Source organism: Conger conger, chromosome 16 (assembly GCF_963514075.1).
Source record: "Conger conger chromosome 16, fConCon1.1, whole genome shotgun sequence".
Lineage (NCBI taxonomy): Eukaryota > Metazoa > Chordata > Actinopteri > Anguilliformes > Congridae > Conger > Conger conger.
In genome coordinates, this window is record NC_083775.1 from 37,155,110 (window position 1) to 37,182,061 (window position 26,952).

The 26,952-nt window shown below is 44.2% G+C and overlaps 2 protein-coding genes across 5 annotated transcripts in view; both read left to right on the forward strand.

The window, feature by feature from the left end:
• The window catches only part of slc6a16a (solute carrier family 6 member 16a), a 29,496-nt gene extending 14,069 nt beyond the window's left edge, over positions 1-15,427 (forward strand). For all 4 annotated transcript variants that reach the window (XM_061224206.1, XM_061224205.1, XM_061224203.1 and 1 more), the window contains 9 exons: positions 487-610; positions 1,177-1,352; positions 4,952-5,062; positions 6,642-6,883; positions 7,521-7,701; positions 8,174-8,375; positions 9,438-9,597; positions 11,263-11,425; positions 12,433-15,427. In XM_061224206.1, the coding sequence (XP_061080190.1) occupies positions 487-610; positions 1,177-1,352; positions 4,952-5,062; positions 6,642-6,883; positions 7,521-7,701; positions 8,174-8,375; positions 9,438-9,597; positions 11,263-11,425; positions 12,433-12,774 (1,701 nt within the window). In that variant the 3' untranslated portion in view covers positions 12,775-15,427. The remainder of the gene's footprint in view (positions 1-486; positions 611-1,176; positions 1,353-4,951; positions 5,063-6,641; positions 6,884-7,520; positions 7,702-8,173; positions 8,376-9,437; positions 9,598-11,262; positions 11,426-12,432) is intronic.
• Positions 15,428-19,487: 4,060 nt separating this feature from the next.
• The window catches only part of slc17a7a (solute carrier family 17 member 7a), a 35,283-nt gene continuing 27,818 nt past the window's right edge, over positions 19,488-26,952 (forward strand). The window contains exon 1 of the mRNA XM_061223372.1: positions 19,488-19,549. Coding sequence (XP_061079356.1) covers positions 19,488-19,549 — 62 coding nt within the window. The remainder of the gene's footprint in view (positions 19,550-26,952) is intronic.

The window sequence follows — 26,952 nt, forward strand, 5'->3', positions numbered from 1 at the left end:
TAAATACCTAATAAAAGAAGTGCTGTGTATAAGCGTGTTGATTGGCTGTGCTGAATGCTATTCTGTTCAAATAAGCATGTTGATTGGCTGTGCTGAATACTCTGTTCACATAAGCGTGTTGATTGGCTGTGCTGAATACTACTATATTCACATAGGCGTGTTGATTGGCTGTGCTGACTGCTACTCTGTTCACATAAGCATGTTGATTGGCTGTGCTGAGTACTATGTTCATATAAACATGTTAATTGACTGTGCTGAATACTCTGTTAACATAAGCGTGTTGATTGGTTGTGCTGAATGCTACTCTATTCACATGAGTGTGTTGATTGGCTGTGCTGAATGCTGCTCTGTTCTCATAAGTGTGTTGATTGGCTGTGCTGAATGCTACTCTGTTCACAAAAGCGTGTTGATTGGCTGTGCTGAGTGCTACTCTTCACATAAGCGTGTTGATTGGCTGTGCTGACCCCGTTTCTTGTCCGCCCTCAGGTGTGCTTCTTCGTTGCTCTGTACTACAACGTCATCATCGCCTGGAGCTTGTTCTACCTGGGCAACTCTTTCCAGTACCCACTGCCCTGGGAGCACTGTCCTGAGTCAGGTCCAAACAGAACCGGTACGCACCGCTCCGCACCGCTCCGCACCAGAACACTTAACATCCTCTCGGCACCTGCCATAGGCCTGGTCCTTCTGGTCTTAACCTCAATGTGTCAGGGTTGGGAGGTAGTACCGGTTGTGGCCACCAGGGGCCACCAAGGGTTTATTATTTTCACCTGGTCCTCATTAGTGGGTATTTAAAGCACTCGCTGGCAATCGGTCGGCGCTTTGGTGTCAACTGTTCGCTCTTGCACCAAGCTGGTAAGCACGCGGTAGACTCAATATCGATGAAAACACCCTGGTTTATTTCAAATTCAATCTGCCCAGAGCCAAAACACCCAAAAAGTGTCACTGGCCACTAACGGACTGCACTGAATTGTTTGATTACAAATCTAAAATTGTAATTGTAATCGCGTACTGAACCGGAGTACAAGAAAAATATATTCTATGAATCCAAACTTTTTGAGGCTTGCTGCATGTATGCATGCATTCGGGTATATTTGTATGAGCGTTCGTGATTCTGCACCCTTGTGAATCTTGGATCAGATTTTTTAAATTCAGTTTCCCCTCACGTTCCCCTCTCAGTAACAGAGTGCAGCAGCAGTTCCCCCACCTCGTATTTCTGGTTCCGCAAAGCCCTGGACATCACAGACTCCATCGACGAGACGGGCCAGTTCAATCCCATCATGACCGGCTGCCTGCTGGCTGCCTGGGTTATCGTTTGTCTTGGCATGATCAAAGGGATCAAATCCTCCGCCAGGGTAAGGAACCGTCGAAATCCAGCCGATGGCCCCTTCGATTTACCCACATTTTTACCCTGAAAACAGGAAAAATAAGGTGATATTACCCTGTAAAACTTAAGATCTCAAAAAAGTACTTAAGATCTTTTTTCCCCTCTTAAGTAGAAAATATAAGCTTATTTTAAGTTTGCTTGACAAGTGAAATTTTCTCACCCCTTTGGCAAATCGTGAAATGAGTCAAACTTTTTGTTGTCTCATTAAGCAGTAAAGTAATGGAAATGAGATTTTAAGTCGAAATTTAAAACTAAGATACTTGTTTATCCATTTATGATTTACGCATTATGTAATTTATTTTAAAAGACTTATTGATTACAATTTAGCAGAAATAATGATGCATGAAGCTACTTGCAAGGGACAATGATAAACATGCATTTATATTGTTAATAAACATGTTATGAAACTTTATGAGTGAGTTGTATCATTAGTGGGCTTATCTAGAGGTTTTTTTTGCATTCTTACATTAACCTCAGCCATATCGAGTCAATCATTTTCTCATTTTGCAATGTCTTAATGGCTACAAGGCTTTCTGGACAATAACATCAGATTAATGTTTATATTCAGTAAAACACAAGAATACACAAGAGTTTCCTTTAGCCGAGATCATCCCACCAATAATCAACTTGTTCATAAAGTTTGATAATAGGTTTATTAGCAGTAAATGCATGGTTATCATTGTCTTTGGCCAGCAATATATGCGTAGTGGTTTATACCATACCCTTTGTGCTTGTATGCATTTACATACTGTAGGGGTCCTCGCACGGGACTCCAAATTATGTAGGGTCCTCGCACGGGCCGCCAAATAACGCAGGGATTTTACTCTCTACGAAACCGGGGCGCCAGTTAAACGTTGTGTAGCAGTATAACTGCGAAAAGTAATCAGTCTCATAAAATTACTGTTATCAGAAATATCCAACCACAAATTTAGTATTTTAATTAATTAAAATAACCAATATTAATGATTGAACATACCGATAACCTGAAGGTTGGAAGTTCTTCGAAAGACTGCTTTAACTCGGCTCTCATGTCTATGCGATTCCAAAACGGAAACCGGGGTTTAATAAAATATATTTATTTATTTATTAAACACAGAACAGATAAACTAACGGGAATTAGTAGAGGAAGTTAGGGTGTGTGTGTGCGTGTGTGTGCGTGTGTGTGGGCGCGAGCAAGCGCGCGTGTCGCTTGAACAAAGGAAAGGTGGGAGTAGCTAGCTTGAGTAAGCTAGAGTTCTGGGTGTGGTAATGAGTTAGTTAGCTGTGAGAAGGGACTACTTCCGTAGTTTTACTCTATATATGCGCAAAAGACGGCGAATCAATTCACGTACATATATATGTAGCTAACCAAACACATTACAATGGTTGGATGGTAAATATTGAAACACAGATTCACAAAAACAGTTAAGACTAAACTAAACACTGGCTATGCCTGAATGTTTGTTTTCTTACTGAGTCCATACGCATTGCTGGATCCAAAAGACATGCTGTCCTTGTAGAAGCGGCGATGGTGCTGTGAATGGTGTCCGGGAGAGATGCGCAGGCTGGGGTGTTCCCGTCTTAGCAGCGCGTCTGATCCGCTGGTCCTTTTCCAGGTGTAAAAGTTCGTTGCTGTTGTTCGATGGTGAGCTTTGCAGGAGTAAACTGATGTAGCGTTCCGCGTACACCAGTTTCCACTCGCTATAGGCCACGAAGTTACCGCGAGGTAACTGGGTGTGTCCGTAGGCCTGGTAGTGCGCTGTGGAGCATTCAGCCTCTGTCCGAGTCTCGGAGCAGATGAGCTGAAGCGAATGGCCAAAAAGGGTGTGTCGAAGAGAAGAAGCAGAAGAGGCAGAAAAAGCAGAAGAGAGAGATCCCAAGAACGTGTCTTGCTCTTATACTGGACCGTTTATTGCTCCCGCCATTACGGGATTGGCTGAACCAAGTTAGACGTCATTCGTGGTGGACGTCGCAGAATTTTCCTGTGGGAATGTGGAAGTTGTAGTCCCTACAATACATTGTATTACACCTGATCTATGATTTTTGTTTTTGTTCTGTTCAAGCCAAGAATCAAGACTAGATACTGAAAGCTTTCTTATGCCTGCACTAAGAAAGATATTGAATACACTTGACTAATGAGAAACAGCTGAGAGTCCAACTGTCCAAATACTTTCGGTCCCCTTTTCGGGGGGGGGGGGACTATGTATATGAAGGGATGTAAAGCACCCGTAATGGATGTAGACGCCCTCAAATTAAAGCTGACAGTCTGCACTTTAACCTCATATTCATGGTTTCATTTCAAATCCAATGTGCTGGAGTACAGAGTCAAACAAACAGAAGTTGTACCAACTGTCCAAATACTTACGGACTGCACCTTATGTCAAACTACAGAAACTAAACTGAAATAAAAGTAGTGATGAAGTGTCCCTCACCCCCAATTTCTCCCAAAGAGCTGGTTGAGGCCTTGCATGACAGCCTTTCTCTGAGTGTGAATGGGTGAATGAGGATTGGATTAAAGCAGTCATTTGGAGAAGGGGTAGGGAATGGCTTGGGAGGACCCTGCTCCCACCTCCCCAGTCCTGGCCCCTGAAAGAAGCTGTTGTTCAGCCGGGGTGTGAGTGCCCTGCACACAGCTTCTATTCAGACTCTGCCCAGGTCTAAGTGCGCAGAGCTTTTTGAGGGACAGAACTGACTCCTGCTGAACTGTCAAACAGGTCAGGGGACCTGCAGGGGAGGTTCTACTGGCGGGGTTCTGCTCAGAGTGGATCCATCAGAGTCCAGAACTGACTCAGAACTATGTTCTGCGGAAAGTGATTTTTTGTCAAATCACCTATGACAATCTATGTTTTAAGTGCATGTTTATCTCTTGTATAAATATAAATTCACGCAAGCAGCACAACCAAATGTTGTGGTTGGGTGAGCCAAAGTGGCAATTTTGAACGTGAGAAAACGCCACACAGAAAACACATGCGCAGACAATATAGTGAAGTGGTTGCATTTCCTGATTATTTCAAGGGTTAAACTGGAATTTATTTACTATTAGCTGATTTATAATGTTGAAAAATGTATAACTGCTTACCTTGGTGATTGTGTTCAGCGCAAAATGGGAAAAGTTATGAATTTTCTTAGATCAGTTTTTCTTTTTTCATGACCATTTCTTGTTGTTTTGTGCCCGTCTATTGTTTTTTTGTTTTTTGGATGGGACTGTAAAAGTAAAACAGAAAAAGTCAAAAGTCTCTCTCTCTCTCTCTCTCTCTCTGACTCTCTCCCTCTCTCTCTGACTCTCTCTCTCTATATATATCTCTCTCTGACTCTCTCTCTCTCTGACTCTCTCCCTCTCTCTCTGACTCTCTGACTCTCTCTCTCCCTCTCTATATGACTCTCTCTCTCTCTCCCTCCCTCTCTCTGACTCTCTCTCTCTCTCTCTCTCTGACTCTCTCTCTCTCTGACTCTCTCTCTCTCTGACTCTCTCTCTCTCTCTGACTCTCTCGCTCTCTCTCTGACTCTCTCTCTCTCTCTATCTCTCTCTCTGACTCTCTCTCTCTGACTCTCTTTCTCTCCCTCTCTCTATCTCTCTCTCTCTCTCAGGTGATGTACTTCTCCTCTCTGTTCCCGTACGCTGTGCTCCTGTGCTTCCTGGTCAGGGGTCTGATGTTGGACGGCGCGTCTGAAGGCCTCAGCTTCATGTTCTTCCCCAAGGTGAGCGCCACAACTGACCCTAACCCTAACCGTTCCTGGTCTTGTTCAGAGACGCTGCTCTCCTTGGCTCCTGGACAGGTGTTTCATTCCATTACATTACATTACATTAATGGCATTTGGCAGACGCTCTTATCCAGAGCGACGTATAGTTGATTAGACTAAGCAGGAGGCAATCCTCCCCTGGAGCAATGCAGGGTTAAGGGCCTTGCTCAAGGGCCCAACGGCTGTGCAGATCTTATTGTGGGTACACCGGGGATCGAACCTACCGCGCAGTCTCCGACTCCAAATGATACAACACGGAGGCTCCGGTAAATTTAGCTCCCAGGGTTTCAAAATGCTTTTCACAAGCCCATGGATGGTCAGCGGGTGACGTAACCGATGCTTATCTGCATGGCCCTAACCCGCGCCCAAGCCCCCTCAAGAGAGAGCTCTTTCGCGCAGAGCTCATTCGCTGATTTATGTGCCTCCCGCCTGCCTCAGATTCATGCCCTCTCCCCCTTTATCGCATGATTTAGGGAGGTAAGAGGGGGACCTGTCCCTTAAATTCCAGTGGTTTTAAATGGAAAACAGGTGGCACACAGTTAGGTGTGACTTAAAAGGGAGCCTGTGGCTGCTGCTGATGTCATCCAGCATTGGGGGCTTTACCCACCTGGGGGGTGTTTGTTTTTATTATGCTCATGATTATTATTATAATTATTCAGCTGATGCTGTTATCCAAAGCAACTTACAGTTGATTAGACTCCGGGGGGGCCCAATCCCCACTGGTGCAATGTGGGGTTAAGGTAATGTTATGTAATGTAATGTAGTTTGAGCGCTCTGGTGTTTGAGTGAGTGTGCGTCTGTGCTTATGATGGTAATGTAATGTAATGTAGTGTAGTGTAATGTAGTGTAGTGTAGTGTAATGTAATGGTAATGTAATGTAGTGTAGTGTAGTGTAGTGTAGTGTAATGTAGTGTAGTGTAATGTAGTGTAGTGTAATGTAGTGTAATGTAGTGTAGTGTAGTGTAATGTAATGTAATGTAGTGTAATGTAGTGTAATGTAGTGTAGTGTAATGTAGTGTAGTGTAATGTAATGTAGTGTAGTGTAGTGTAGTGTAGTGTAATGTAATGTAATGTAATGTAGTGTAGTGTAGTGTAATGTAGTGTAATGTAGTGTAGTGTAATGTAATGTAGTGTAGTGTAGTGTAGTGTAATGTAGTGTAATGTAATGTAGTTTGAGCGCTCTGGCGTTTGAGTGAGTGTGCGTCTGTGCTCATGGTGGTAATGTAATGTAGTTTGAGCGCTCTGGCGTTTGAGTGAGTGTGCGTCTGTGCTCATGGTGGTAATGTAATGTAGTTTGAGCGCTCTGGCGTTTGAGTGAGTGTGTGTCTGTGCTCATGGTGGTAATGTAATGTAGTTTGAGCGCTCTGGCGTTTGAGTGAGTGTGCGTCTGTGCTCATGGTGGTAATGTAATGTAGTTTGAGCGCTCTGGCGTTTGAGTGAGTGTGTGTCTGTGCTCATGGTGGTAATGTAGTGTAGTGTAATGTAGTTTGAGCGCTCTGGCGTTTGAGTGAGTGTGTGTCTGTGTTCGGTCCCCCAGCTGGAGATCTGGGGGGAGGTTCAGGTGTGGCGCCAGGCGGCCACGCAGGTGTTCTTCGCCCTGGGGCTGGGCTACGGCTCGGTCATCGCCTACTCCTCCTACAACCCTACCCACAACAACTGCCACCGCGATGCCCTGATGGTCTCCACCATCAACTTCCTCACCTCCATCCTGGCCTCGCTCGTGGTGTTCTCCGTGCTGGGCTTCAGAGCCAAGAGCATCGCCGTGGACTGCGTTGTCCGGTGTGTGTGTGTGTGTGTGTGTGTGTGTGTGTGTGTGTGTGCGCATGTGTGTGTGTATGAGTGTGTGTACGTGTTTCATTGTGTGTGTGTGTATGAGTGTGTGTAAGTGATTCATTGTGTGTGTGTGTGTGTATGAGTGTGTGTATGTGTTTCATTGTGTGTGTGTGTGTATGAGTGTGTGTAAGTGATTCATTGTGTGTGTGTGTGTGTGTATGAGTGTGTGTACGTGATTCATTGTGTGTGTGTGTGTGTGTGTGTGTGTATGAGTGTGTGTATGAGTGTGTATGTGTGTGTGTATGAGTGTGTGTATGTGTGTGTATGAGTGTGTGTATGTGTGTGTATGAGTGTGTGTATGAGTGTGTAGGTGTGTGTGTATGAGTGTGTGTATATGTGTGTATGAGTGTGTGTATGTGTGTGTATGAGTGTGTGTATGAGTGTGTATGTGTGTGTGTATGAGTGTGTGTATGTTTGTGTATGAGTGTGTGTATGTGTGTGTATGAGTGTGTGTATGAGTGTGTGTATATGTGTGTATGAGTGTGTGTGTGTGTGTGTGTATGAGTGTGTGTATGTGTGTGTGTACGTGTGTATTTGTGTCTGACCCTAAAGCTGTCTCTGCCTGTCCCTCTCCCCTCCACAGTAATGTGGGACTCCTGACAGAGATGTCTTCCGCAGGCTCAGACCTGCGCTGGCTGCCGTGGTTTAACATGTCTGACCCCGGGTCCGTGTCCCTGACCGATTACAGGGAGTGGTTCCATCACTACGGCAGTCTGGTTGGGAGCAGCATCACTGACTGCAACCTGGAGGAGGAAATGAGCAAGGTGGGGATTCGTCTGATCTTCAATTCAATCCAGTTCAATTCAATTCAATTCAGTTCAATTAAGTTCAGTTCAATTCAATTCAATTCAATTAAACATATTTGGTTTGATTCAATTCAGTCCAGACCAATTCAATTAAATTAAATTCAGTGTGATTCACTTCAATCCAATTAATTTCAATTCAGTTAAATTAAATTCAGTTTGATTCAATTCAATTCAATTCAGTTCATTTCAGTTCAATCCAGTTCATTTCAGTTCAAATCAATTCAGTTTGGTTCAGTTCAAGTCTAATTCACAGCAATTTTACATTAGAAAATCACTTGTCGTTTATTCATAACTATGAACTATAATGTGATATGCAATGTATTATTGTGTTTATGGTTGTTTACTCTCTCTGTCTCCCCCCCCTCTCTCTCTCTCTCTCTCTCTCTCTCTCTCTCCCCTCCTCTCTCCCCCTCTCTCCCGCCCTCTCCAGGGTGTGGAGGGGACAGGCCTGGCCTTCATCGCGTTCACAGAGGCCATGGCTCTGTTCCCGGCCAGCCCGTTCTGGTCAGTGCTGTTCTTCCTCATGCTGCTGAACCTGGGCCTCAGCACCATGTTCGGCACCATGCAGGGCATCCTCACGCCCCTCATGGACAGCTTCAAACCACTGGGGCGCCACAAGACCCTGCTCACTGGTAACTCAGACACCCCGCACTCTGCTCAACGCTAACTCAGACGCCCCACACTCTGCTCAACGCTAACTCAGACGCCCCACACTCTGCTCAACGCTAACTCAGACACCCCACACTCTGCTCAACGCTAACTCAGACACCCCACACTCTGCTCAACGCTAACTCAGACACCCCACACTCTGCTCAACGCTAACTCAGACGCCCCACACTCTGCTCAACGCTAACTCAGACACCCCACACTCTGCTCAACGCTAACTCAGACGCCCCACACTCTGCTCAACGCTAACTCAGACGCCCCACACTCTGCTCAACGCTAACTCAGACACCCCACACTCTGCTCAACGCTAACTCAGACGCCCCACACTCTGCTCAACGCTAACTCAGACGCCCCACACTCTGCTCAACGCTAACTCAGACGCCCCACACTCTGCTCAACGCTAACTCAGACACCCCACACTCTGCTCAACGCTAACTCAGACGCCCCACACTCTCACACTCTGCTCAACGCAAACTCAGACGCCCCACACTCTGCTCAACGCTAACTCAGACGCCCCACACTCTGCTCAACGCTAACTCAGACACCCCACACTCTGCTCAACGCTAACTCAGACGCCCCACACTCTCACACTCTGTTAGACGCCCCACGCTCTGCAGATGCAGTTGCACATGAGGACCGGGTCTCGCAAAAACTGTCACGGAGTGGCGTATTCGGCTCGACTGCTCAGAGGGAGGGGCTCGGCAGGGGTTAGTGGGATCGCCGCGTACAACAGCGCCCCGATCACCTCGGCATCACGGTCACGGGCTCTGAGATGATACGGCTTGATCTCTCCAGGCCGCTGAGGGACGGGGTTGTAAGCAGCATATACCCAGCTAACGCAAATAAGTGGAATAGATTGGGTACAATTGGCTACCAGATTTGGAGAAAAATGGAAAGATTAGAAAAAAAGAAAAAAAGGTTTACGTTTTGTTTAATATTATCCTTTTCACTTTCACTTATTGTGTCTGTGTGTGTGTGTGTGCGCGCGCACTTGTGTGTGTGTGTGTGTGTGTGTGTGTTGGTTTCAGTGTCAAGCTGTGCTCTTGGCTTCCTGATTGGTCTGCTGTTCACCCAGCGCCGCGGGAATTACTTTGTGACGATGTTTGACGACTACTCCGCCACCCTGCCTCTCATCATCGTGGTCATATTCGAAACCTTCAGCGTGTCCTGGCTGTACGGGGCTGACCGGTAAGGACCGCAAGGGACCTTATGGAACAGGATCAATTCCGTTCCCCAGGGCATTAGCATTCCCATTACCACCCACCATCAGCGGTAGAATTTGGCTGTGGCATGCAGCGCCCTTAAGGCTGGCTTATGCTTCACCAACCGAGTGACGTGTGACAAATTGTCCTGACAATTCTGCATTTATAGTTCAGCCGCAGTGCTATGTTACTATAGCAACCGGACTGTGTAGTGGTTGGTTTACATTCCAAAGGCAGCGTCACTACAGAGCTATGAAACTTCTTTTTTGAGGAGAAAATTTTAGGTTTAGCTTTGTTACGTGAAATACGACAGGAGAAGAAGGCCTTTGAAGAACCATAGGCCTTGAGGTGAGGCCTGCCTGCCTCTCCACAAACCAATCTATTTTGCTAGCTAGCTATGTAACAAAACGTCTTCGTTCATAAAAACAAGTAGTAGTTAACTCGTCCCCAAGACAGCCCTTTGTCTTCGTTTCAGCCAACCATTCACAGCTGTGCAACACTTCCGACCTTTCCAAAAAAACACAGGTACGTCACACCTGTTGCTGACCCACAAAATTGTCGTATTTGCATCATTTTTGTCCAAGTGGCACAACACTTTGTTGCTGAAGCATAAATGAGCCTTTACTAGCCACTTTGGCAGGTGAGGTGGTAGCATTTTCAATGAAAAAAATGTTGTAGTTCACCAAACATATCAGAAATAATTAATTAAATTCAAATTACATGATACTACAACTCCCATGAGCACTGAGTGCAGACTGTGTGCTCATCCCATTGGCCCATCCACTTCGCCCTCTCGCTCTAGCTTCCTGAGTGGGAGAAAGCGAATTTGGGGGGCGCAGATTCAGATTCGCTCGTTCTGATTGGAAAACTCGGAAGGGACAATGATTGCAGCACCAAACACAGAAAACAACAATGGTTCAGTAAAGGAGCATGAACTTTGACCACAGGCAGATGGATGTCCATGATCTCAATGTCGCTTTAGTTTGCTCTTCAAAAAATAAATGCAAACAGTAGCTTCTGCCACAGCCAAGAAAAAGATTTACTGCAGGAAACCCCTTTGACTGATGAAGTGCATTGCACACTTAAATGGCTTTTTTACTCCTCTTACAGCTCTCATACTAGAGGTGTAGCTATTCTGGTGGATGAAAACCTGCCTTTTCTCTGACTCAGAGGGCAGATATAACTACTTTTTAACTACTGGTTTTCTATGTGGTGAACAAAGAATTTTGCGATCTGCATATACACTCTGGATAAGAGCGTCAGCTGTCTGTAATGTAATGGAAATAATCCATAAATAAATAAAGTGTTTTATTGAATCGTTTCTTCTGCCTCTATCTTACTGGTGGGGCTTTCCACTTACAAATACCTGCGTATAACCTGTCAAAGAAGACAAAATGAGTTCGTAGTGACCTTAGCCTGTTTGATGCTTGGAGAGCCATACATCCTAGCCGAGCGGGTCTATTCTAGGATGAAATTACTCTTTAATATCCCAGCTGGCTCTGGAAAAATATCCCAGCTGGCTCTGGAAAGATTGAACTCAAGTGAGAATGGTATGTTGCATGAATATTTCAGATCGTGCTCAGGTCAATATAAATTTTCAGTTCAGATGTATCTCGATGGTGCAGACTGTTCTTCCTCTCTTTCTCTGCAGCTTTCTGGATGACATTGAGGTCATGCTGCAATGGCGCCCCCCGGTGCTGTATAAGTACATGTGGAAGTACGTGTGCCTGCTGTCCATGGCTGGGCTTCTGGGGGCGAGCTTGCTCCGAATGCTGTTCAAACGTCCCACGTACACTGCCTGGAACCGCAGCATGGTAAGACCACAGTAAACCGCATCTCCCAGCGTTGCACGCCTGTCTGACACAGGGAGGGGCGAGCGTGGGGCGTGCAGTTAAAACAAGCTGAATTTTTATGTCATTGCCTTGAAGATTTTGGAACACATTGAATTGCGTCTCAGCAATTCCATTCGGATAGTTGTACTATCTATTGTAGCCATTCACTAGTTATCAAATCTAACCAGTGGCACAGCAGGTAATCCCTAATTTGTAAAAGCATTATCTAATTAGTTCATTACCTACTTTGTAATTTACATTCTATAATAATGTGACTTGACAGCATGTTGCCTGTATCTTAAGGGATTATGCAAGACACATTGAACCCACTATACAAGTACTATACTAACTAGGAACAATTGGAAATTAGCATAAGATCAATATTTTGGAACAATGCATATTTGGTGACCGTCTATCGAGTTAAATGCAAAAGTATTTGGATAGTGCCACCAGGGACCTTTAGGGCTTAAGCACCGAATGTTTGGTGGCACGCCACAAATATGTTCTCCAACCGCGTGATGATGTAGGCCTATTTCTGGCTCTGTGATAGCCTGCCCCAGCACTGTGCGAGTGATAAGACCACGCTTATCACTAACGCAAATAATAGTAACTTCAATACTATTATTATTAATACCATTGATAAAGAAGTTGTTTGGTTTCTTAAATAATGAAGTTAATTAGTTACCTAAAATGGATATACAGTCCCCTCCAAAAGTATTGGGACAGCAAGGCCAATCCCTTTGTTTTTGCAATACACTGAATATGTTTGAGATGAGATAAAAAGATCAACACGAGACAAGAGTTCAGAAGTTCAGCTTTTATTTCCTGGTCTCAATGTGTCATTAGGATATATATATGTATATTTATATACGGTCTGAAATAATTCAGTGAGAAATGACAGTGGATTCCCTCTCCTGTGTTACTAACTCTACAGTTATTATCTGTCGTGTAATAGCTGTACTCTTGCTTTGGCGCCCTCTGTTGGCCAGGCTGAGGAGATGACGCTGGAGTATCCCGGCTGGGCTCTGGCCGTACTGGCCATGCTGATCCTGATCGCCTCCCTGCCCATCCCGCTGGGCTACGCCCACGCCCTCCTGACGGCCCGCTGGGGCCCGGGCGGGTCCGGGGCTGGCGAGCGGGAGGTGGAGAGAGAGCGGTACGCCAAGTGCGACACGTCAGAGCTGGACCTCTCCCAGGGCCCCGCCCGAACGCGGGACGACCACGACGGCGGCGAGCGGCTCGGGGCCTCCTTCCTGCCGCTGGCCGTCGACGGGCGCTACCGCCTCCTCCCGCAGCAGGAGGAGGGGGAGGAGGACGACACGGGGGTCTGAGGGAGGGGCGGGGGCCGCGGAGGGGCGAAGGGACAACAGGAGAAAAAACGGCTGGAGCCCCCCCTGGGGAAACTGCGGCGGCGGACGGCGTGTGAAAGTGGGGAGAAATGATCATTAGCGCAATCGTCCTCGAGTGCCTGTTTTTGGCTGAGCATGTTTTGCACACGGCGTGACCATGGACTGTAGTCCTTTCCTCTGTCCCCGGTTATTAGAGAGCCACCGGTCTCCTCCCTCTAATAATCCTGCTGCTCATTATCTCAGAAAGGTTCAAGTATTATACTGTGTAATGACGGCCATTTGAAAGGTTAAGTGTTAGATGCTGTGTAATGACGGCCATTTTGTAGCAGCCTTGGGTTTATTGTCAGAGCGGCCGTGCCGGGGCTTCAGAGAGAGCGTGCGAGAACGAACACGACCGCGTGCCGCTTCGTCGAGTGTGGTGTTGCCATTGGTGATAGAGTGGGGCACGTTTCTGAATTTGCTACGCTTCATTTTCTTGTCTTTATTACAGTTTGGATTTTGCGAATGGCATTCGAGCGGCCCCGCTCCGGTTTGTACCGGTTTGTGCCGGTTTGTGCCGTCTTCGAGCCGTAGAGGTTTGTTGTCCTCCAGCTTGCGCGTGGGCGGGACGTAAGGAGACGTGTGATGTGCAGAGGAACTGGACTGACCCGCTGTGCGTCGCTGTCATTCCCACCCCCTGGATCTCCCCCCTCTCTGTGTGAAGCTACATGCTGCCCTGGGTGATGCTACTGTCAATCGTGTGCCACCTTAGGGCGATGCTGCGGCCAATCGTGTGCCACCTTAGGGCGATGCTGCGGCCAATCGTGTGCCACCTTAGGGCGATGCTGCGGCCAATCGTGTGCCACCTTAGGGCGATGCTGCGGCCAATCGTGTGCCACCTTAGGGTGATGCTGCGGCCAATCGTGTGCCACCTTAGGGTGATGCTGCGGCCAATCGTGTGCCGCCTTAGGGCGATGCTGCGGCCAATCATGCTGCTTTAGGGGGCCTCTCCTCAATCCTAGACAGCAGAGCCTGTCCACACTGGAGCACCTTCTCAATCCGCCAAGCCATCCGTCAGCCCCAGACCTACGTCCTAGATTTCATGAAAATCATCGTGCCCCCAACGGCCAAATCCTGCCCTGTCACACACAGGAATTTAGTTCTGAAAAATAGACCCACGGGTTGATCCCAGCGCAACGTTTAATTAGTGTCTCGTGCTGCGATACCCTGATCGTACCGCGCTTTGCTGCCAGACCCCGGGGCTCAGGTGCCTGCAGTGTTCGACGTGTGCGTGTGTTCCAGCACTAGGTATCCTGTTCAGGAGAGCTGATATTCAGTTTTCCCCTGCTGTACTTTGAGCCGACAGCTATGTTGTCATTGCACCCAAAGCCAGCCGTCCTTAAATGGTCACTCATAATAAAGGTCATAATGAGGTTAAAATGATGTTGTGTTGTACAGATTGTACGGTGCACGGTCAAGAGAGGAATTGCAGCAACACACACCTTCAAACCACAACACTGTTTATCCCTCCCCCTGACGTTGAAACACCCCCCCCCCCCCCCCCCCCCATCAACTGCATATTTTGAAACCTGAATTTAAGGACTATAAACACAGGCAGAGGGTGAATCAACATGTCAGTGAACCGTTTTCAATAGCGTAGAATACAAAGGGATTTAAAATGATCTTGTAAAAATGTTTTAGCGAAAGAGGCCTTAATCTTATCCTGCCAAAGAAAGGAGCGTAATGCTTCTTTAGTCACAACATATCCATAGAAAGCTGTACCTTATTGTTCTACAGTGCGCTCAAATTCCACGATGTGGTCGAGTACAAGCCTAGAGGCCCAGTGAGTGGGGGCTTCTTCAAAAGCCCATGCGCAGATTTTTCCTGTTTTTGAGCTTTCCATATGATCTGGAGCTTCCGTACTGATCCAAGCAAAACAATTGCAATTTTGGTAGAAGTATGCATTTTAGGGTCTAACTGATATTTGATATTCCGAGCTGTTTGTAATGTTTTTGCTTACTTATCATATGACGTAGCTAAATGTTAGCATGCAGAGCTGACCACAAGAGGGGGAGGGGGAATGGGCTCTGGGGGCAAGGTTAGGGACATTTCAAAGAACCTACATCACTGCTGTTTGTGAAGGTTTTGTGGGTGTTTTAGATACTGAAACCAGGAAGAGAACACTGATGCGTGTGGACCTTTAACCCTGAGCCCAGTTCGCCTGATTAAATCACAAATCCAACTCACTTTCCTGCCAATGTGAAAACCAAAAAAATCATCCTCTGATAGAGTGCCATTTTATTTTTGTATTTATGGTTTAAAGAATGTATAATATTCTGAATTATGTATATTTACAGTATTGAAAATGGTGTATACCCATACATTGGGCTCCAGAGTTATTGGACACCCTTAAGGCTGCATATACAGTAATAAATAATAAAATATTAAAAAACACAGATAATAATCTATATATGTTATGTTCAAACATAAGGGAAAACTAGACACTTTTATTTAAAAACATTTACTCTCATGTTTCAATGTTTTTTATTCAGTAATCTCATTATATCTGAAATCCATAGGTGTAAAAATTATTGGTGCCCCTAACAATTGTAAATAATTGTTAAATTGTCAATAAAATTTTACGTAATTTACTTAATCTCAGTCTACAGGAACTATATTGTGTCATTCCATCACTTCTTGTTTCACTAGGGTGGGAAAATGAGGTAACGCATGCAAAATCCCTTTGTCATCAATCACCATGGGAAAAGCCAAAGAACTGTCAATTCAAAAGAGACAGGAGACAGGTAATTGCCTTCTAGGTAATCGGTACCAACAAATGGTGAAACATTCCACTGTAACATTCCACAAAAAATGTAAAACATATGGAATGGTTGCAATTTGCCAGGATGAGGACACAATTGCACCTTGCCCCCGGGGATGGTGAAGGAAAAATGTTTTGTCATGTTTGGACAATCACTAAACATACAGTGACTTTAGAAAGTATTCAGACCCCTTCACTTTTTGCACTTTGTTGTGTTGTCGATTTAATTTTAAATGGATAAATCTACACTCAATAACCCATAGTGACAAAGTGAAAACATGTTTTTAGACATTTTTGCAAATATATTAAAAATCAAAAACTTAAATCTCATTTATACATAGGTATTCAGACCCTTAATTCAAGCCCCTTTGGCAGCAATTACAGCTACAGATGTGCAGTGCCTGGTGTTCATCAGACATAGTGCTTGGAGTTCAATTTGAGTCTCAGCAGACCAGATCATCTATTGCCTCATGTTCTTTAAATCCTTTAGTCCTTTAAATGCCGTTTGGCAACCTTCATGATTGTCCTTCTCCCATCTCTGCAGAGGACTTCTGAAGCTCTGTTAGAGTGACTGTTGGGTTCTTCGTCACCTCCTTGACCAAGGGCCTTCTTGTCCAGATACTCAAGTTTGGCCAGATGGCCAACTCTAAGAAGAGTTCTCCTTGTGGTTCCAAACTTCTCCCAATTGACAATTTTTCAGGCCACTGTATTCCTGTGAAGATTTTAGCACAGAGGCCTCCAGAGAGTTCCTTGGACTTCATGACTTGGTTTTTGTCCTGACATGCAGTGTGAATTGTGGGACCTTATAAACACAGGTGTGTGCCTTTCTAAACTATGTCCAATCAATTGAATTTTCCACTGGTGGACTGCACTGAAGTTCAAGACACATCTCAAGCATAATTAAAGCAAACAGGATGTATCTGTCCACAAATTGGAGTGCCACAGCAAAGGGTCTGAATACTTTTGTAAATGAGAGATTAAACCAGGGGTCCTAAACATTTTTTTTGGGGACATGCATTTTTTGGTTGATCCCATTTAATCATTAATAAAGCACACTACTTTACACATGCTAAGAAATAATGTTTACTGTATGTCAATAACTATTATATGTTTTATCAGTATTTTTGTGCATATTCATCCAGAGTGCCAATAATTGTGGAGCTCACCGAGCCTAGTGGATAAGGTGCATGACTGGGACCTGGAAGGTTGGTGGTTCAAGCCCCAGGTGTAGCCACAATAAGATCAGTGCAGCTGTTGGGCCCTTGAGCAAGGCCCTTAACCCGACATTGCTCCAGGGAGGATTGCCCCCTGCTTAGTCTAATGAACTGTAAGTTGCTTTGGATATAAGCGTCAGAAAAATAACAAATTGTTTATTTATTTGGGCAGTGGTACAATTTCTGCTGCTTTGGCTCTGTACTCCAGCACATTGGATTTGAAATGAAACAAAGAATATGAGGTTGAAGTGCAGACTGTCTCCTTTAATTTGAATCTTATTAACATCCATATTGGGTGAGCTGTGTGAAATGCATCCCTTTTTAAACATTGTCCCTCCCATCTACGGGAAAATAATAGTAATAGTAATTAGTCAGTCTTCTCAGATGTTTCTCATTAGTCAGGTGTATTCAATCGCTTCCTTAGCGCAGGTATGAGAAGGCTTGGTGGGGGTGTTATAGTTTGGGCCATGTATGCATGTTTCACAGCTGAGGGCATAAACTGTAACCTAGCCATCCTGTTTTTACAGATGACTAGAGGTTTGCATCTTGCAGTGTAGCCTCTTTAAATCTGTTTGTGAAGTCTGCCTCCTGATGGGGGTTTCTGATCTGACGGACAGGTGTTCAGGGTTTCTTCAGAATGGCGAGACTCCTTTGGTCATCAACTGTCGAGGTCTTCAGTGGCCTACCATTGCAATCACCGAGCTCACCAGTGCTCTCTTTCTGACTGATGTTCCAAACAGTAAATGTTTGTAAGCCGAGTGTTTGGTCATCCTACTGTTGTCTTATTTCTGTATCTCTTCTTGATTCTAGGCTATTGATGGATTTGCAATCTGTTTCCATTGCCATTTTACAATATAAGTATCATGAGTTGTGCCAATGACAGTCAAGGAGGTGAGGCTAAGAAATAAGACAACAGTAGGATGACCAAACACTCGGCATTCAAAAGCTTAGAATCAAGACTAGATTCTGAAAGATTTCTTAAGCCAGCACAAAGGACACAATTGAGTACAACTGGCTAATCAGAAACAGCTGAGAATCCAACTGTCCATGTACTGTACTTTGATCTCCTAAAATGTGGGGATTATGTATAAAAAGATGGATCACCCAATATACTGTAACAGAACATTGTGTCTAGAAGTAGAAGATGTATGTACTTTATTGAACTCTGTGGGGTCATTCATCCTCTGCTTCCTAATTACTTAGGGGCAGTGGCCAGCCACCTTACTGTGCCTGGGGAGCAATGCAGGGTTTAGGGCCTTGCTCAAGGGCCCAACAGCTGTGCAGATCTTATTGTGGCTACACCAACCTCCCAGCTCCCAGTCATGTACCTAAGTGTGTTGATGGAAGGGGTCCTGTATGTCAAACCCACAGTGCTCCCCGGGGACCATGTCTACATCATTCAGAATAACGACTGCATGCGTGTGCTGAACTGTTGGTCATCCCAGGGGGAAAATTATTTCCCGGAAGAAGTTCACAGAGGACGTGGTGATTGCTGACATCCCGTGATCTGACACTTACTGTTCCTCCGTTTAATAGAGGGATTCATTTATAATTGAATTTTCATTAGGATTTCATTTGCGCTATAAATTATTTTGGGGTAAAAAAAGGCTTCTAGCGTGATTTACCTGTGTGTATTCTCGCGCTTTTTAAAAATCAGCGCGTAAGTAAACCACGTGACAACATTCAGTCTGAAGTCTTGTGTCCGTTTCTTCTATTGAGACTAGACACATAAAATGTAGAGACATACAATAACCACAAGATGGCAGTGGGTATAGAACCGATGAGTGTGCAGTGTGTGCCACCCGACAAGAGTCATTTTCTCAAGTGCGAAAGTTTGCGACACAGTATCGCGGAAGCAGTCTACACACGGTCAAGTATTGCGAGCCAAGGGTAGTTCCAGTGCTGTACCATATGCCAGTGTTTTCCGTCATGTGAAAGCATCTCCTTCATCTCGCGTCATTCAAAAACCAATAACGGTAATATGCTGTTACAGTTTGTATGGTCTGGACAGAGTGGGTGGGGCATCCTTACTTTCAATGTAAAGTTTCTACTGGGATGCAGAGTGGCATAATGAAACGCACAAAATCTCAAGGTGACTGAGATTCAGCACCACGGACAGTTCGGCACACAGCTGAAGGAGGCAGATGTCCGGCGATCATTGTTTAGATAGTATATTAATATGGCAATAAATAGTGTGAAGGTATAGTCCCTATTATTCCCTGCTAGGTAATGGCTTATATTGTCCTGGAACATCATGGCTATTGCTGTTTATTACCACGATTATTTATTAGGAAAGCCCCCAACCCAATTACTGAGGGTCCAAGTACCCTATAGTTATTATCAACAATATTATTGTTACTTGTTGTTGCTGCTGCTATTGTTGTTTTATGTAAATATTTGCTTTGGCAGTACTATGCTGATGTGTGGTTAGGCCAATAAAGAGAGAGAGAGAGAGAGAGAGAGAGAGAGAGAGAGAGAGAGAGAGAGAGAGAGAGAGAGAGAGAGAGAGAGAGATTTTACGTTGTAAAAGGGAAGTGAGATTTTAACTATGTATGAATGAGAGGGAGGAGGGGGAGGGATAGAAAGAAGAGAAAAAAGAGAGAGCGAAAGAGAGAGAGACAGCGCGCTGAAGCGGGAGTGCGCGCGGGACAGCACATCGGCCGGATCTGGGAGCCGCGAGGATGGAGGTCCGACCAGAAAGGATTAAAGCGGTCGCGGGCAAGACACTCGGGAAAATACACAGGTACCCCAAAACCTTTACGCCCTCCAAGCGATGTCAGAGATGATATGCCATACACAGATTCCAAATGTTTTATTCTTGTGCGCCCACCCTCAGCAAAATGGAGAACTGTAGGCCTAATTGATGCATAACTTTATATGAATAGGAAGTAGATATTGAATGCCTTGTGGTTTGCATTTTAGAATAGTAATAGACCGGAATAAATTAAGTTTATTTACTGCCATTGATAATACTGGGTGAACTACCAGTTCCGGCGGTTCTATCAGTCCAGGTTCCAGCAGAGTCATTAAGGTTTCATTCATTATTGGTTATACTTTATATGCTAATTATTTGATCATTTAGTGTAAATAACTGATAAAATACGCATAAGTAAGCCTTGCCAATGGGGGTTCTCTTCGAAGAATTTTGAAACACGTGGATTTATATGTGGATTGTTTGGGTTTTACCATAATTTAATTGTAAGTCGTTCTAAAAGTTCCTGTTTCATTGTAGTCTAACTGCTTTCAGCGACAGACTGAATTTTGATATGAAAGATCAAAGAGTCAAGGTAGTTTGACTGGTGTCAAATGACCAGATTACTTTCAGTTTTGAGAGATCTTCTTGGCCGTATTCAGTTTCTCTGATTTCCCTGATATTTCAATAAACGTATGTTTCGTGGTCTTGTATGTGCCTCTTTTTATGCAGTGCGGTACTGCAGGTCACTTACCAGCGGGCCGCGTGCCTTGCCGTTTTGACGTTATTTTCGAAATTGAATATTGAATAACGTGCATTAGTGTATTGGGCGCTGAACAGGCTATATTTACAGTTCACGGAAAACTTCAGAAAAGCTCTTCGCTGTCATCGATGTCCCATGAGTGATCGTGACTCTTTTCGTAAAATTGTCAAACGTATATGGTGTGATTTTTCTTTCATTAATCTGTAGTAGAAAATTAAATTAGTTTATGAACAAACAGACTAAAATTTAAATCGACCTATTTCAAAATTCCAAATATTAAATAGGCTAAGCAAAAACACAACATTTTTATTGTTGTAGAATCATAAGTCCTCTACTTTAATCAGTGACACCCTCAAAGTCATTGTTCGCAACTGCATAGGCTGCCTAAACCGGTTCCAATAGGCCATTTTCAAACAAAATGTGAAACTATTTGTACCATGTTTACTTCGTTTCATGGCACTAGATGTATGTGTTCTCATGTTGTATTATAGTGATATTTGTAGGCCTACTTTATTTTTCCACAAAAAACCGCCAAGCATAACAGCATAACCGAAGGATTATACGAATGCGGAGTCGTTTTAAAGCATTAGTAGCCTTTACTGTAGGCTATAATGAATTAATATGCAATGCGTCGCAATAAGGACGACTGAAACGTTAGTGTGGAACGGCGTTCATAAGGTAATTAATGGTCACGACTATTTAATCATTTATAATTAAAACATTATTTAAAGATTGATACCAATCCCTTGTTGAATTGTTTCAATGAAGTAGACCTAATTAAGACGTCTTTAAAACTGATTATATTATCTCATTTTGAAATATTCGGATTTTTCTTTTTTTTCATGTTAGTAATTTTTCTCAACTGAATAGCCAAATATTAAGACACGCTGTAATGTGCTCGCAAGCTCATCGAAACCTCGCTGTGATCATGTTGTGCCTCCAATAATTGAACTGTTAATGCTCCATTAAGCGCACAGGTACTGAAATCATAGCAGGGTAGGCTATAGTATGTAGCGCACTTTATTTATATATTTATTATAACTCAATTTTTTCATGCTTACATTTGTACAACAGTCTGATTGTTCGAGAGTTTAGGATCATGACACCTGTCATGTCATGCTTAATAACCGTGGAGACTTATAGGGTTTCTCCGACACAGATTAAGCTTAGTCCTGCTAAATTTTGTTTAGAGAATCTCCTTGAATCTCTGAAACTGGCCTATAAATAATCTAAATGGCAATGACAGCAACTATAGTGATAATGACGGAAAACGACCGGAGTTAACTAAAACTGTCCGATTCTAACTAAAACTGTCCGACATTCATCTACCATTAACTTTTCCTTTCGTAAAGTACAAACAGGAAGTCAAAAGTTTATGAATTTAAAAATGTAGTTATTTCTTGATTAAACGAATTTAAGAGCGTGTATCAAATCCTGTATCAAACGGAAAAAAATAATTACAGTTTCGGCTATAATAACCTATACATCGCAACTCGTAAATCTCTATTGAAATATGTTTTATACGTTTTATGAAATTTTAATAACACGCCAATGCGTTAGTTTAATTAGCTGTGTAACTTTCTCTGCACGGGCACCTTGGTAGCCTCTTCTTGAAGATAAAGGGATAGGCGGTGTGCAAAGCGCGCGTGGGTGGTGGTCTTGCACACTGTGAAGTCTTTCAGGACGTGATTTTTCAACTCGAATAAATCCTGTCCCGAAATAGCCTGCGCTTCTGTCCAGCTGTCGGTCCACGCAAATCCCCAAACTACACCCCTCCCTCTCTCACTGACTCTTCTCCCGTCACTTCCTGTTGCCATCTCCCCATCACATGCGTCTCTTTCTTTTTTCTCTCCGGGATTAAAAAACCGGGGCGTACAGCGTGGTTTTTCATGTAAAATTAGTTTTGTTTCAATATAAAAAAATTGTTTTCGCGCTGCTGTTTTGCATTTAAAACACTGAAGCTGTTAAAGTCATAATATAATCCTATTTGGTTCCATTTTACAAGTCGCTTCATATCACAAATCATACGGAATATCTGTTTTATTCAGTAAGTGCACTGATATATCGTAGCCTGTATATCTGACTCGTGGAGGCTGCATGTGCTTTCAAAATGAGACAGTAAATCTACGGTTTTTCTACGGTATTGTACGGTAAATTATGTGGCGGAAAATGAAAATGTCATAAATGCCTTTACCTTTACTTCTGTTTGCACGTGGATAATGTGAACATTTGTGTACCTGGTCTGTGTGTATATGCGCGTGACTGAGTGTGTGTGTGTGTGTGTGTGTGTGTGTACATTGAGTGAGCATGTGCACGTGCATTAGAGCAGACTGTAATATAACCCTGTATCCCAAATGCAGTCAGTTGTTCATCTATTATTTACACATTCTCCCCATCAAAAAGGCTCTCAGTGTTTCTATTATAAACCTAGCAGTGAAGGCAAACACCACTCCTCCAGCAAGACATGATTCAGCCTCTGTGTGCCCCTGCTCTGGTCCAACACCATTCAGCCTCTCTGTGCCCCTGCCCTGGTCCAACACCATTCAGCCTCTGTGTGCCCCTGCCCTGGTCCAACACCATTCAGCCTCTGTGTGCCCCTGCCCTGGTCCAACACCATTCAGCCTCTCTGTGCCCCTGCCCAGCGAGAGGATTTTGGGTTTGCCAGTCCCCACAGAAAGGCAACAAAAGCCACCAACAGTACAATTCAGCTAATCGATTTTTACTAAAATGAGTTGGTGTCATAAATGTGTTGTTTTGGATTTTGGTATTGTACATTCAGAGTACATTTAGGGTGTCTGCCATTTTGATCTATGAACAACAGCTCTACATTTCGGTTTTGATGTGTTATGATGTGAAGGCTTTGAAGCTCAATATCTCAAAGCTACTCAGAGCACAGATAGAACCTTATAATTCCAAGGTCACATAATGGTAAAGCAGTTCCGGATTATCTGTGTGATCAGCACATGTGATGCCCAGCGAGAAAAACCCTCGAACGCGGTTATTATGCAACGCCGTTCTACAGGCCTGCTTTAGCTGTAGGCCTTCCATGTCCGACATGCCATGGCAGGGATCTCTCTTGGGCTGGCAATGTGTTGAGCATCCCAGCACAGACGTCTGCTGAACCCAGGCCTGTTCATCCTGTGTGATATTACAGCCAGACAATATCTTTCATATCTTACTAAATTATGAATGGCTCACTGGAAATAAATATTTTATCTGAAGATGAATGATGTCATTCTGCCCATTTGTCTTATTTTTCATTTCTCCTGCTCCCTGGTTATGGGTATGCACTTTGTTGTACGTTGCTCTGGATAAGAGCGTCTGCCAAATGCCAATAATGTAAAAAAAATCAAAAGTGTCATGATTTTTTCTTTCTGCAATAAGCCTTAGAACTGATCCAGGGGAACACAAATTAATGGCACTTATTCATACAGGTACAGTTGAGGCAGAGCAGTGGAAGCAAGGCCAGGGTTTTTTTGGATGGTGTGGGGTTGCCTCATAATGTGGTGAAATAGTAGCCCTCCTGTAAAATCCAGCTATGCCAGCTTGAAAATTGAGCTTGTCAAGCTGGTCATAAGATGGTCTCACTGGGTATGAGCTGATCAACCAGCATGGCCAAGCTGGTCATAAAGCTGGTTTAGCTGGGTATGAGCTGGTCAACCAGCATGGCCAAGCTGGTCATAAAGCTGGTTTAGCTGGGTATGAGCTGGTCGACAAGCTAGTGCTGGTAGCTTGTCAGACCTGGTAGCTGGACATAGCTTGAGCTGGACAAACCATGTCAAGCTGGGATCTGGTCTGAACTGGTCAACCATCTAAACCATGTCGAGCTGGGGGCTGGTCTGAACTGGTCAACCATCTAAACCATGTCGAGCTGGGGGCTGGTCTGAACTGGTCAACCACCTAAACCATGTGGAGCTGGGGGCTGGTCTGAACTGGTCAACCAGCTAAACCATGACAAGCTGGGAGCTGGTCTGAACTGGTGAGGGGAGGGGAGACTCACTGTGGGAGTCCCTGTTGTCTTTTAGAACTGTCTACAAAGGCTAGAGCCATTGGAACACCTTACTTAAGACATGATTCCATAATCTCTAAGCCTAATGCAATTATTTTAATGTAATCCTGGACTGGTGGTGTTCAGTGCTTATCTACGGTATGTGTTGACCGCATGAGGAGGGATGCTGTTATGGATATATACATACATATCTTCATCTGACAAGCTCATATCTTTCTCAGGTTGTTGTCACTTCCCTTGTTAGTTTGCCAGTGGTTTGCTTGAGTAGAACGTCATTACATCAGTGTTTGGATCAATTCTATTTCAATTCCGTCATTCAGGAAATGAACTGAAATTCAATGAATGAACTGACAAATGCTCCAAAGACAATCATGGCCGTTCTCCACTTGTGACCTGAATGGAGGAGTGAACGCATCAGAGTCCTATGCTGAAAGTACAGCGCCTTGGAAACAGTACTTTCCCCCTTCCTGATTTCCTCTGTTATTGCTGCTTTGTCACATTAATAGTCATTAGTACATTTTGATCTGGTTTGATCTGGTTTCAGATCAAAATGTACTATTAGACAAAGGGAACCTGAGTCAACACTAAATGCTTTTTAAAACATATTATTTAATTTAATCACCCATGTGAAAAAGTAATTGTCCCTTAAACTTAATAACTGGTTAATTCATTCATTCATTATCCTAACCCGCTTATCCTGATCAGGGTCGTAGGGGGGCTGGAGCCTATCCCAGCATACATTGGGCGAAAGGCAGGAATACACCCTGGACAGGTCGCCAGTCCATCGCAGGGCACACACACCATTCACTCACACATTCATACCTATGGGCAATTTAGACTCACCAATCAGCCTAACCTGCATGTCTTTGGACTGTGGGAGGAAACCCACGCAAACACGGGGAGAACATGCAAACTCTGCACAGAGAGGCCCCGGCCGACCGGGATTCAAGCTCAGGACCTCCTTGCTGTGAGGCGGCAGTGCTACCCACTGCACCATCCATGCCGCCTAATAACTGGTTGTATCTTTCAATTTCATATTAGAATTTTAACATCACTGTGGAACCATTCTAGCCCACGCTTCTTGAACAGCTTGAATCCAGACAGTTTGGTAGGTTTTTGAGCACAAACTGTTCATTAAAGGCCCTGCTACATCATCTCACTTGATTTCAAGTCAGAACTTAGATACTTTGTGTTTTGGATTATTGTCTTTCTGTAAAACCCAATTACACTTCAGCTCACAAACAGATGACTGGACATTATCCTTGAGAATTTCCTGGTGCAAAGCAGAATTCATGTTTCATTCAATAATGGCAAGTCGTCCAGGTTCCAAGGCAACAAAGCATCCCCACACCATCACACCACCACCACTGTCCGTTGTGATGTACTTACTGTGAAATGCTGCATTTGCTTCATCCCAGACATAATGGGCCCCGGGCCGTTTAAAAAGTTCCACTTTTGTCTTATTGTCCATAGAATTTATTAGAAAAGGCTCAGGGATCGTTCAGGTCCTTTTCTGCAGATGAGAGTTGGTCTATTGGTTATCAGTGGTTTCCACCTTGCTGCTCTCCCATGAATCCAATTTTTGCCCAGTCTAGTCTTTTTCTTACTAGAGAGGCCTGTTCTTCTGGGGTCGTTTGTAACTTCCTGGATGAGAAAAAGTTTGGCACGCTGGCCACTCTTGGGAAGATTCACGACTGTTTCAAAGTTTTCTTCATTTGGCGATAATGGCTCTCACTCTGGTTTGGTGGAGTCCCAGAGCCTTAGACATGGCTTTGTAACCCTTTCAAGACTAAGACATTTCAACAACATTCTTTCCTCATCTCTTCTGGAATTTCCTTTGATTGTGGCATAGTGTGCTTGTAGAAACTTTGTGGTGACTACTTTACTCATGGTAAATTTCAGTATGAGTGAGGATTAAATTCAGCACTGGCTGCAATCTGTTTTCAACCGACTGAATCAAATTATCAATTACATTTTGATAATTGGTTGAGTGTCTAACTAAGGGGGTGACAAATTTTCAGATGGTTCTTAATGTGCTACTTCTTTGTATAACAACAAAACTGTAAGGAATGTCTATTGGTCTACTTTCTGACTTTGACTGTGGAGTTGATGCATGAATATCTCAGAAACTGCCGGCCTCCTGGGATTTTCACGCACAACATCCTCTAGAGTTTGCAGAGAATGGTGCGAAAAACATCCAGTGAGCAGTGAGCAGCAAAACGCCTTCATGAGAGAGGTCAGAGGAGAATGGCCACACTAGTCAAAGCTGACAGGAAGGTGACAGTAACGCAAATAACCTCCACCATACAGTGGTATGCAGAAGAGCATCTCTGAACACACAACGCATCACAACTGGATAGGCTACAGCAGCAGAAGACCAAGAAGTCTAAAAAATAAGTCTAATAAATACCTAATAAAGTGGTCAGTGAGCGTATATGATGGGTCAGTGTGGTTGAGTAAGGTAGAATGTAAGAAGCATGTTAGTGTAAAAACAGTACATGCTCCTGCATTGTTGCTATACACTGTAAACATTTAGTTGTGTGACTTGCGTGTGTGTGTGCCTATGTGTGTGTGTGTGTGAGAGAGATTTGTGCATGTGTGTGTCTGTGTGCCTGCATGTGTGTGTGTCAGGCTCCCTGGGTGATACAGTCCCACAGAGATGCAATCTGTTCACCAGAGATA